General features: G+C 29.0%; 1 protein-coding gene across 1 annotated transcript; it reads left to right on the top strand.

Moving 5' to 3' along the window:
* The first annotated feature begins 1,420 nt into the window (after positions 1 to 1,420).
* LOC100786998 (protein NRT1/ PTR FAMILY 3.1) lies at positions 1,421 to 10,317 on the top strand. Its single transcript, XM_006576705.4, has 4 exons — positions 1,421 to 1,654; positions 5,014 to 5,231; positions 7,811 to 8,370; positions 9,119 to 10,317. The coding sequence occupies exons 1-4, from the start codon at positions 1,513 to 1,515 to the stop codon at positions 10,044 to 10,046; spliced, it is 1,848 nt and encodes a 615-aa protein (XP_006576768.2). The 5' UTR covers positions 1,421 to 1,512; the 3' UTR covers positions 10,047 to 10,317.
* Positions 10,318 to 13,242: the final 2,925 nt, after the last annotated feature.

Here is a 13,242-nt window from a genome sequence, read left to right as displayed (position 1 = left end):
CCCTCAACTTCACTGTGACTAAAAAGAGCATATTTTATAATTTGTAAATACTTCAAATTAATATATATATATATATATATATATATATATATATATATATAAGAGAATTTGACGAGTTTATGTAAGAATAAAAATTAACTACAACAAAGAAAAATTTGCTTGAATTGGAAAAGATTTAGAACAGTTTAAAAGATTCAATTTGTGATAATGTTTTGAGTAAACAAATAAAAACTTGAAAGTTTTATGTATGAAAAAAAAATTAGTTACAGGTCTATTAAAGTTGCTTATTTTATTAAATAGAAACTAATTAACTATCTTCAAAAAATCGAGAGATTCAAAATCACGCATTTTCTAAGATTGAAAGGCAATAAATTGTAATTAAACCATTTTTTTATATAAACTATATTGTTTATTGTTTCCTTATTCCCGTGCACAACCGTCAACCACATACAAATAAATGAAATGGGGACAAACTTTATAAATTGGGACAGAATAGCACATGCAAAAGTCGTCACTCTATATTGGTTTTATTATTATTATTATTATTGCTAATATATATTTTTAAATGATTATTAATTGAAAATTTTCAATGAGACTTACAAAATATAAGATGCTAAAAAAATCATTATAAGTTTATACCAATACATAAGAAAATAAACAATAAAGCAGAAAAAAAAGAAGAAGAAAGAAATAAACAATAAAAAAATAGGCATACACGCTTAATTTGAATAGCTAAACATATTAGTAGTCCTAAAACTGCAAACAAATACTTCAGTTCCAAAGAAACCTTGATAGAAACTTTAGGATTCATTTTTTATTTTTAATTGCAAAAATGTTACCTTGTTTTTTTAATATATTTTTTATTTTTAAATATTGTACAGGAAACACCGAAAACAACCTTTTTTTTCTGTTTTCTCCATTTCTTATACAAATTCTTATTAACATAAAATAGATTAAAAAAAACGAAGATATAAAATAGGTGAGATAATTAAGGAAAAAGGAAACACTTATGTTAACAAAAATTAATATTTATTGATAAAAAAATAAAATATATTTAAAACAATGTGGTATTTTTGTAATTAAAAAGTAAAAACAAAAAATAAAAACAAGAAACAAAAGTGCAAGTAAACTCCCCCTTATATCTATTTCATATTTTTATTATTTTTTTCACTTTTAAATCACAAAACTGTCACCTTATTTTTAATGTTTCTTATTTTAAAATATTTATACAAGAAAAATATATATAAAAAAGTTGTTTTCCGTGTTTCTTACACAACCTTTTGAAATAAAAAAGCAGATTAAAACTAAAATGTCAAATTTATAATTAAGAAGTGAATAAAACTTCTCTACACCTTTTCTTCTCTGTCCAATAATAACTCAAATCGAGAGGAACCAAAACTAGGAATAAACAATTATTATTGTCATTATGTTATTTTTGTTACCCAGCTACAGGCTACAAGGACAGTGTGGCCACATATATATCTATATATATGCAATAATGTCTATATATAGATGAGTGCAAAGACTGCAAAGGACGAGTTGCAGAAATCAATAGCAGATATGGAGATAGAGAAGAGCGAGGTGGCGGTGAAAGAAGAGACACGGAAACGCCAGCATCGTCGTGGAGGAATCCGAACATTGCCTTTCATCCTTGGTCAGTTTCTGTTTATTGATTAGAAATAGACACTAGTATTGTGATGAACAATGAATTATATGATTATTAATTTTCTATTCAACAGTTGTAATTATATTTTATTCTCTATTTTTTATTTTTTTATTTTTTAAGTTATAAAAATAGTAGCTATTAGAAATTAATTTCCCAAAAAGTTTTTTTGTCATCCAGTTCTAGCTTAAGTTGTTTGTTTAATTGTCACTATTTTAGTCCATGACGACTAATCTAGTAGTGTAACAAAAAATAAAAAGAAAAAAAGATCGTAATCTTTGGAGGGCTACGTTAAAGACTTTTTTTAATGAACTTTATTGAAATTTGTCTTATTATATGTATTCTCAATCTAGTGGTCGATGTTAGCTTCCTTTCTTAATTAATCATTACTTAAAATATATGAAAGACTTCATGTGCCAGCAATTTAACCATTTTCTTATTAAGTCAAGTTGTTAATTAATTAACTCACAAATTGAATCAATCTTTTGACTAAAATCATCTTACCTTCGTCTTGTAAGGCCTATATTTTATATTTCAAATTTATTATTTTTTTGACGATTTCTTTTATTGAAATGCATGATTATTTAGGATTCATTTATTTTAAAGTTTAATAAAATTAACATTATTATACTTAATTTTAAATATAAAAAATAATTAAAATATTTAACTTAATTAATCACAGTTCTTATGTTAACATTTTTTCCTTAAAAAAATTTAATATTTTTTATCATTATAATATTTATGAGAAATATTTATTAGTTTTATCAATCACTAATTATATATATATATATATATATATATGATGTATAAACATGCATGATTGATAACCTCTATGTTAATATCACATGAGGTGTGAGAGTATTTGATTTTATATATTTATAAGGACAACTATTTAAAGTAACTTTAATATTTGTTGTGATCACTTTATTAATCACTTTACTTTCCGGTATTATATCTTAAAATTATAAATAATGCTTATTTGATATTTATTATTTATGAGTTTTGTTGGAAATACATTCTTTTTATTGAATTTTACTATCTGTCATCATTATGACTTGATTAATTTTTCTCTATTAACATTTTCAACATATATGATAATGTCTTCTTTTTCAAATTTATACTATTTATTTAAATTAAAATTTGATTTTTATTTAATATATTATTTTTTACTCATCAAAAATTGTTTTAATATATGTTATCTGCATAGTTAGTTTTTTTTTAACCCCAATACACTTTTTTTCTTTTTTGTAATTTCACTATTCAATTATTTTATTTTTTAAAAAAAAACAGAGTGTTTACTAATATTACTGAATGCCTCTCGGGACAATTTTCATTGTGTAATTTCTCTTTCTAACAGTTAGCGGTCATAATCAAAGTGAATTCCGACCTAAGCACATCTTATCAGTAGTATTGATTTTGGTTAGAATTTTGAGAATTGCTTTAGCTAAAAATATGTTTTACTGAGATGAAACTGCAGTGCTTATAAAAAAACATGAAACTGCAGTTTCAGCAGGTAAAAAACTGATACTGTAATACCTTATGCTTCACTCACTGCCCGTGATTTTAAATTAGTTTTAACTTGATATCATACTACATATAAATCCCTCACTGTGCACATGATACTAATTAACTTCACATCACACCTATTAGGCTAGCTATTACATATGCTTCACTCGGCGCACATGCAACTGCAGTCTTTTGCGGGTTACTCTTTCAGAATAGACTCAAGAGAGAACATCATGACATTAATTATGTTAAAAAGAGGCCTAGCCACTTGAATTACAGTTTCCTAGATAAATATAATGAGGGACAGATCGAGTGTGTATCAAAGGGACAATTAATAACAATCAGAACAATTATTTAAAAAAATATTACTCCTTTCAGAGTATATTCTTACGTGAAAACTTTAGAATAATTAATAATAATTATTATGATTAAATATAATAAATTATTAAAGATAAAAATATTTAAAAACTAAAATTAAAATATAATATAACCATTAAATCTCTAAAAGATTCATCAAACAAATTATATCATAAAATATTTTAATTATCCTTAACTCATTATTATCACCATGACTGTGACCATTTCTATTGGTATAACCATTATTTTTACCATTACCATTATAATCGTCCTCATTGCCATCATCATCGGTGTTGAAGGAGGTGATGGTAGCAATGACAACGACAATGATGATGATGATGATGATGATTGTAACAGTAGTCATGATAGTGACGGTAACGATGAAAAAAGTCATGACAATAAAGGTCGTGACGGTTGATAATAGTGGTGATGGTGACAACGATTATGATGGTGGTTGTAACAGTAATCATAGAAGTGACAATGATAATCATAATGATGATGGGTTAATTAAAATATTTTAGAGAATAATAATTGAAATCTTTATAAATTTGTTTGGTTAATGTTTTTGAGATTTGATGATATATTTAATTTAATTTTAAATATTTTAATCTTAATTATTTATTATTTTTAATATTGATTCGATGATTGTTATTAATTATTCTCACATAAGATAATATTTTTACAAGAGTCGTACTCATTATTAAATATCTAACTTTTAACAAATATTAATTATATGATAAATAATAAATTTAACAAAAATATATATTATTAATTTTATATATGTGTAGACTAAAAACATCATCTGCTACTAGAAGAAAATTAAACAAATATCAATTTAAAACCTATTTTTCTTATACATTTCTCTTTATTAATAATTGTTTTTTAACTTAATTTTTCTTTTTTACTCATATATACACAAAGGGTCTTGGTGGCCCCTCCTTCTCCCCACTGTCCGTCCCTGAATATGATATTCTTACTACTATGATATATTGATAGGGTCTTGTTAACCGGTACTATTAAGACATTAGGTAAAAAATTAAAATGAAAATATTTATCCTGGATAGCATAGGAGAGTGTATAATTTTATGTATTCCAATAAAAATATTTTTCTTTTTCCTTAATACTTTAAGAACACTTATTAAGATTTCAATATACTCTTTCGGGGATAATAACTATTAATTGAAATTTATATAATGTAAATCACATTTTTTATTTAAAAAATTCTCATAATTTTATAAATTTTAATAAATTTCATTGAATGTATTACAAAGAATATGTAGTATATTTTTCTATTTTTATTCATAATGTTTTAACTTACATCGGATGCCACTCATAAGATGGATATCATAATATTGTGAAGTAAACATTAATTAAATGGAGAAAAAAAAGGGAGTCATGCATCCTGTAGTGTCCACTGTCGGATTTCACATTCTTTATGGATTTTGTGGTTGATTTTGACTAGTTTAATTTAATGTGCATATATGCAGCAAATGAATTCTGTGATAGATTTGCAGTAGCTGGTTTTAATGGCAACTTGATAAGTTACCTTACCCAAGTGCTGAACATGCCATTGGTATCTGCCTCCAACATTCTCACAATCTTTGTTGGAACGGGTAGCTTCACCCCTCTTCTTGGTGCTCTCATTGCTGAGTCCTTTGCTGGCCGCTTTTGGACCATTACTATTGCTTCTCTTATCTATCAACTGGTTACTTCCTTTCTCCTTTTCTCCATACAATCTCATTCACTCATAATTGCCTATATCACACTCATGAACCTTCCAAGTACACTTAATATTTCAATTACATTAGTAAATAATTAAAAATATGCTCAACTTTGAGACTAAAAGAAATAAAACTCGAGTTTTAAATCTATTAACATTTATTATTAATTTTTTTAAAGTAAAAAAATATCACACATGTTAATTAAAAAGTCTCATATATCAATCTTTTCTTTAAAATATATTTTTTTTTCTCAATTTTTGTTTTAGGCCTCACTTTTTCGATTAGGTCACCCTAATTAAGAGTATACAAGTACTCCCAACATTTATAAACATTAGTTTTTCCTATATTTCAATTACTAACGTGTATATAATAGTCTTTTCAATTTCATTCTTGTTTGAAGAATGTACAGTTCCCACATTTGACAAAATAGAGAAAACTGTAAATAAGTTGACACTGCTTGAACCTAATTAACTATACATTCCAAACTTAAACACATACTAGTCCATCCACACTCTCCAATTGGCCTGCATTCCACAATTCAACAATTCTCAACATGTGCCTTGAAGCTTTAAAATGTACTAAAAACTTTTGATTTCTCCTGCAAAAACTAAGTCCATGTGTTTTTTTTAGCATAATCATCAATAGAAGTAATTGAATACCTTTTGCCTCCATTAGAGACTGGGTTTATCTGTCCACAAATGCCCAATAGAACTAATTCCAAAGCATTTTGGCACTCCATGATTTTCCTTGTGGAAATTGAGAATGGTACTGCTTGCTGACAACACATTCTTCACAAACTTGGGGAAATGCTAATTTGTGAAGTCCACTCTTCATGTTTTTCTATTGAAGAGTCTTCAATCCACCAAAGTGCAAATGCCCATAAGTCCATAACGAAAGTGCCAAAACCATGTTTTTCTATTGAAGACTCTTCAACCACCAAGCAAGATTGAGCACTCTCAATCATTAATGGAAATAACCTATTTGAACTCATTTGAATGATACCAATAACACCCCTTCAGGCATCATAAATCCCAGTAACACCTTTCTGTATAGTTATTTTCTTAATAAAATTCCTACAATTGACAACCACTTAACGAATTACTCCTCGACTTAGTAACATATATGATAGTCTTAACCCTTTCTCATTACATCAACAGTAGAGCTATCTCTAAAACTCTAGGAACAAAAATCTTCATTTTAATAAGAAAAGGAAGACTTACTTGAGTTACTTCCACATATGCGGTTGTTACCACATGTATCCATATCAGACATCTAAATGAAATTCTTTATTGTCTTTCACAGCCATCAACAAGGTTTCTACTTCTTGCTTTTCTGCAATATTTGATGTCTCTCCCCTTTCTTTGTCAGGGAATTTAGTATAACATTCAAAATTATAATGATCAAATCTATGTATGACATCTAAACCCCTGCACTTTTGAATTGTGTTGAAGATATACTTTTTGTAACTGCATAATATTTTATTTTTCAGTTTTTAAAATAGGATTTAGTAAATAAGTTGATTTCCTATATTTTAGGAGTAAGTCAGTTTTAATTGATTAGCCTAGTCAATAAGTGATTTTTATCTTTAAGGAGCAAGTTAGTTTTAATATTCTATTTTACTAATATCTTGTTATCTAATTAGTTTATCTTTTGCTATTTATTGTATCGTTACTGAGAACAATTTATTGTCTCTCTTCTCTCCTCTCTTTTTTATAATTTCCTCCAAAAAAACCAACAAATTATCAAAAATTTTCTCTCCTCCATTACTATTTAATACCTGTGTCTCAAAATTGATTATCAAATTTGAAATTAATGCCTAATGTCATCATTATTTCCATGACTTTCTCTTTCTCATCCACCATCTTGACCTCGATCTCTACCTCTTCCTCTGATACCACTGTTAGCCGTAAACATAGAATGAAACAGAGAATCGCATTCGCAGGATGCTACTATTTTTTTCATATAACTTAGAGTTATAGCCATTGTATAAGCCACACCTCCAAATAACAAAACAAAAAAGCCCTGAAAGCTAGAAAATCAGAAAGCTAACAAATAAAATTAAACTTATCCTAATAGATAACTTGTCCAAGATATATGATGTTTGCAAAGTAGATAAAGACACTCAAGATGGATTTTAATACATCAAATATTTTCCTTAAATCTGTGTACAAATTATTAACATTTTTTACTTTTTACTTTATCTCTAAATTTTTTAGATTCAATATCCATTCACTTGCTCCTTAAGTGTGCTATGCTCTTTTTCCCACATGTTTTTTTTCTACATTTCCCTTTAAACCAATATTTGAATTCTTGTTAGAAAAAATGTTAACACGTAATATCTGATCATGTCTCGAACATAATTGCTGAAATAGGATACATGTGAAAAACCACAAAAAGCATATCATAAACTCACCTTCATTACTAAAAAGAAAATTAAATTCAATTATTTTCGTCAATTTAGATTTTAAAACTCTCAAACTTGAAGCATCTTTGAATTCTTGGAAGCTTCCATTTTAGTATAGGGTAAATTCTAATTATTTTTTCATTCTCTTGCTTGATACAGGGATTGATAAGTTTAACAGTATCAGCTATACTACCCCATTTTCGCCCCCCACCATGTCCAACACAAGAGAATTGCCAAGAAGCCACATCCTCACAGCTGAGCATGCTCTACATCTCTCTCCTCCTCACATCTCTTGGATCCGGTGGCATTAGGCCTTGTGTTGTGCCCTTTCTGGGGGACCAATTTGACATGACAAAAAATGGTGTGGCATCTAGGAAATGGAACCTCTTCAATTGGTACTTTTTCAGCCTTGGATTGGCTTCTCTTAGTGCCTTGACCATTGTGGTTTACATTCAAGACAACACTGGCTGGGGTTGGGGCTTTGGCATACCAACTATTGTCATGCTTGTATCCATCATAGCCTTTGTGTTGGGCTCACCACTTTATAAGACTGAGAAACCAGAAGGGAGCCCTTTGGTTCGTTTGGCCCAAGTGATTGTGGCAGCTATAAAGAAGAGGAATGAGACTTTACCAAGTGATCCCAAGTTTTTGTACCAAGATAGGGACCTCGATGCTGCTATTTGTTTGGAAGGAAGGCTCTTACACACGGATCAATTTAAGTAAGTCAAAATATTTGGTTCTTTTGATCCAATCCAATAATTTGGACTATTAACAGTGGGGTTGGGTTGAGTTTATTAGGCTATTGCTTCTTACACTTTCCAGTTCCTTGCTGCACTCTCCTTTTGCTTTTCAGAATGGTCAATCCCGAATGTAAAATTACATTTCGAAATGCACTTCCTTTTTTGGCTTCCGGAATTATCATTCCAGAGAAGGTAAAAAAAAAACATTCCAGAAAGAGTGCAGGAAGCAACAACCAGTTTATTATTGTCATGTTTTCCCATTTACTTAAAGTTCATTTTATCTTTTAAGGCTCTTGATTTTATACAGAGCAACTTATATTGATGTCTCTCGAGTTTTTTTTTTTTTTATATGACTTCATATTTTTGAAATGTTTACAACCATCTCCTTATAAAAGTACACATTATAATTGTTTTTTGAGTAACAGGAGTGTTAGTGTAATGTTTAGGTGATGTCAATAATGTATTTCAAATAATTAAGAAAGGTTAGTATAAGGATAAAAAAGGAAGACATACCAAGAGAACTTTGATGAAACTGCAATTAGTGTTAATTAGTTTACTTTTATATGTGCATGAAAATAAACGATTTCACATTGATTTCATGAATTGCAAAAATAACAGGAACTAAGAGGACTTCACTGACCCAACATTGCAAATAACTTCACAATACAGTAGTGAATGGATTTGCACACTAAACATTACTTCACTAATGCTCAATATGTATCCACAGATGGTTAGACAAGGCAGCAATTGTCACAGGGGAGGATGCCAGAGACCCAAATGCACCACCAAACTTGTGGAAATTGGCCACAGTGCACAGAGTTGAGGAGCTAAAATCCATCATCAGAATCCTTCCAATTTCCTCATCAGGAATTTTACTCATAGCTGCATCATCACACCTTCCCAGCTTTGTGATTCAACAAGCTCGAACGATGGACCGACACCTCTCTCACTCATTCCAAATTTCCCCAGCCAGCATGTCCATTTTCAGTGTACTAACCATGATGACAGGAGTCATTGTATACGAACGCCTTTTCGTTCCGTTCATTCGCAGATTCACCAAGAACCCTTCAGCAATCACCTGCATACAAAGAATGGCAATAGGCTTTGTGATCAACACTATAGCCACATTGGTTTCAGCACCAGTTGAAATCAAGAGAAAAGCTGTTGCTGAAAAGTACCACTTATTGGATAGTCCAAGTGCAACTATTCCAATAAGTGTGTTCTGGTTGGTACCTCAGTATTGTCTTCATGGTTTGGCTGATGTTTTTATGTCTGTTGGACTCTTTGAGTTTCTCTATGATCAATCACCTGAAAGCATGAGAAGCAGTGCTACTGCTTTGTATTGTATAGTGATAGCACTTGGGAGCTATGCTGGTACATTTGTTGTGACACTTGTGCATAAGTATAGTGGCAGTAAGGAGAGGAATTGGTTGCCTGATAGGAACCTCAATAGGGGTAGATTGGAGTACTATTACTTGCTTGTAAGTGGGATTCAAGTGTTGAATCTGGTTTATTTTGGAATTTGTATTTGGTGTTACACTTACAAGCCCTTGGAAGAGATTGCTGAAGTGAGCATGGAAAAGGATTTGGAGTTGGAACAGGCCAATTCAAAGGTCTCATGTGTCAATTCGAAAGATGGTGGAGATGCTGAATAATTAAAGTTTAGAAAAAGATTAATGTATTTATGTTCACGTACACGGTGGCTAATTTGCTTTGTTTGTTGGACTCTCTGAATGTTCAACCCCCGAATCTCAACTCTCAACTAGTAACATATGTAATTGTGAGCACAGAGTATTTCTTTTTTTGTTTCAAAAAGTGCTTATTCGTTTGACATTACTGAGGGATATTTGACGTTCTAAGTAATAGAATTGTCTTGAAGTTATTATATTTTTTTAGATATTATTAGTATGGAATATTCTCAACTTTCTTGATGATTGATAATATTTGTGTAGAATAATCTGTTCGGTCACCTTCGATTGAGTCTTAAAGTTACTGTATAATCTCAACTGACTTCATCTAGAATATAATAAACAAAAAAAAAAAATATATATATATATATATATATATCATATTTTAAATATAAATAAATTTCAACTAATTTTAATTTATTCAATGATATCATCGTCAAAATAAGTTTTAATTGAGATTGTATTTCTAATTTTTTTTATAACAAATTCTAATAAAAGATAATTTAAGAAAATATTTTATTTTTTAAATGAGATTAGTCAGGGATGGATCCAAGACATCAAAGGGAGGCTGGATTTGTTTTTACTTTAATTATTTAAATATCTAAATTGTAATAAATAATAAGTTTTATAAAATTATTTATTAGTTTTACAAGTAAAATTAAAATTAATTTTTATTACAAGAAAGAAATACATTTCTTTATAACTTGTATAATATTTTTCAAGTTTTAAAGTCCTTTTGGTCTCACAAGTACACTAAAAAAACTCACGACATAACCAATATATATATATATATATATATATATATATATATATATATATATATATATTACTAGTATCTGGATATCATCCTAAATATAACGCACACCACTGTTCTTCTTCTTAATGTTTTTTCTAGTTTTCTCTTTAAATTATTTTTCTTTACTCTATTTTTATGGCAGTTCAGGTTTTCAAAACTAATACTAAAATAGAATTTAAATAACATCCTATTTATCAAAATATATAAATTACATATCTGCATGCATTTAATTTTTTCTTTTAAAGGAATTACATATAACACTAATTAATAATGCTATAGATTTATTTTTATTTTACTATAAGACAGCTAAACTTGAAAATTCTCAAATAACTTCAATTAGGTGGAGAAAAGGCTCCTTGCCAATCATGATACTTTCCATAATGTTAATATTACATGGTGTTTCTTTTTTATAATGTTAGTAATATTTTTTTAATATGGTTTTTACTATTATATGAAGTGTGTTTCGGGTTATTTAAGATTATTTTTATAAGATATTAGTCTCTAACCCGTGCATACGTATGGGTTGCTTCCCTTTATTTTGTTATATTTTTTTTTGTTAGTATTGAAATTATACATAGATTAAAAAGTAGATAATGTAAAAAAAAAAGTATAAAAATTGTTAATAAAATATAAAAAAACATTTATGTTTTTTTTTCTAAAATACATTTTGGTAAATAAAAGGAGTTTGATCATCTTCATTAATAAAAAAAAAGACATTTTTAATTCTAATATGATTCACATAACACATGATGATTACGCTACATTGTCATATCCAGTCCTATCCGATATAAATCAGTTAATGTTTTATCCTTTTATCTTGTTTTTAAAATTCTCATTTTGGGCATGTTTAATCGACGTGTCGACAATCTAGGGTAAAGAAGCCATATAATTGGATGAACAAATTAATAATTTAAAAGATGAATGAAAATGACTCAACTTTGTTTATTTCACCCTGTACAACTATCATTAAATAAATGAATAACATGTGCATATATTATATTATTATTTAATAACAAAATTATCATATATGATAGATTTATTATAATTATTTTATAAGTTACACTAGAAAAATTTATGATTGACTAATGATTCAAAATCTTTTACAGAAATAAAATTTTTGAATTAACTTTAATATAATATTATTTATACTTGTAAAACTCATGTGGGTTTGGATAGGCGTACACTACTAGAAAATAGGCTTTTTACATCGGTTATCGACGCCTTTTTACATTGGTTATCACGCGTCGTTGTAACACGATGTCGTTGAAACACAACGACGGTTGAGCAACCGATGTTGAATTCTGACATTCTACATCGGTTATTAGGACAACCGATGTAGAATGTCATCATTCTACATCGGGTGTATATTGAACCGTCGTAAATTCCTATCCCACGATGAAGCATTCAACATCGGTCGTTCAAATAACCGATGTAGAATGCTAGACATTCTACACATTCGAGGCAATCAGGGTATGGTTTCCTAAGTCTTTATCAAACTTGAAAGTCATTTCAAATTTAATATAGTAGTGGTGCGGTAATAACAAAGCAGGGTTAGGCAGCAATATGAAAAACAAAATGACATATTATATGCCCAACTAATTTCTGTAAGCTCTTAAACTAATTGATAACAACAAATTAATCAGTTTCAAAGAATATAGTCACGCAAGCAGTGGTTAACAAATGAGTATGTGACATTAACAAACAAATCCGGTTAAATGCAGTTTCTTCATGGCCACTTTGTATTAGCTTAGCCAAGTCCTTTCTCAGTTGCCTTGCTATTGCCTGCCTCTTGTTCTTGAGTAGCCTGAGCCGGCACCGGGCTTGTTTGATCGCCTTCTTACTGCAAATCAGCAAAGCCAAAACAAAAACAAAAGGGTTACATAAACTTGAACTCGTACATGCATGATTGTCAAACAACATAATCTTAAGCTTTGATAAGTTTAGTTACCATTTGGAAGAGCTTTGGACCAACCGAACAATAAGTTTAGTGATCACATACATCTTCAGTTCTACTGTTTATTTGAGGACTTATATATTGCCATTGGCTATATATATATATCAAGGATGCAAGTAGCATATTGATTAATTTGCCTGCAAGAGTTGCATGATTAGGAGATGTGCTTAATTATAACCATGTTCTCTTCTTTTTGCCAAAATTGATGTTGCAAGCAGCTAGGCTGCAGCTCATATAATTGTTTGTTGATGATAATATATATAGTTCCACAATTGATGATGCATGATCACTCCATTATATAATAATGTTTCATCTGTATGTAAGTACCTGTATTTTTGTAAATACGTCACTGCAGTATGCACCAGCACCACTATCCTCTATATATTTTAATCTGTGGAAAATTATATTGGGTA

The sequence above is a fragment of the Glycine max genome, chromosome 3, assembly GCF_000004515.6.
Source record: "Glycine max cultivar Williams 82 chromosome 3, Glycine_max_v4.0, whole genome shotgun sequence".
Taxonomy (NCBI): domain Eukaryota; kingdom Viridiplantae; phylum Streptophyta; class Magnoliopsida; order Fabales; family Fabaceae; genus Glycine; species Glycine max.
The sequence above is the reverse complement of the archived record's forward strand: the minus strand, read 5'-3'. Positions and strand labels throughout refer to the sequence as shown.

Excerpts from the sequence above, each read along its gene's own strand:
- LOC100786998 (XM_006576705.4), top strand. The coding sequence starts at position 1,513 with ATGAGTGCAAAGACTGCAAAGGACGAGTTGCAGAAATCAATAGCAGAT. Across the intron at positions 1,655-5,013 it reads AACATTGCCTTTCATCCTTG|CAAATGAATTCTGTGATAGA; the intron begins GTCAGTTTCTGT and ends GCATATATGCAG. Across the intron at positions 5,232-7,810 it reads CTTCTCTTATCTATCAACTG|GGATTGATAAGTTTAACAGT; the intron begins GTTACTTCCTTT and ends TGCTTGATACAG.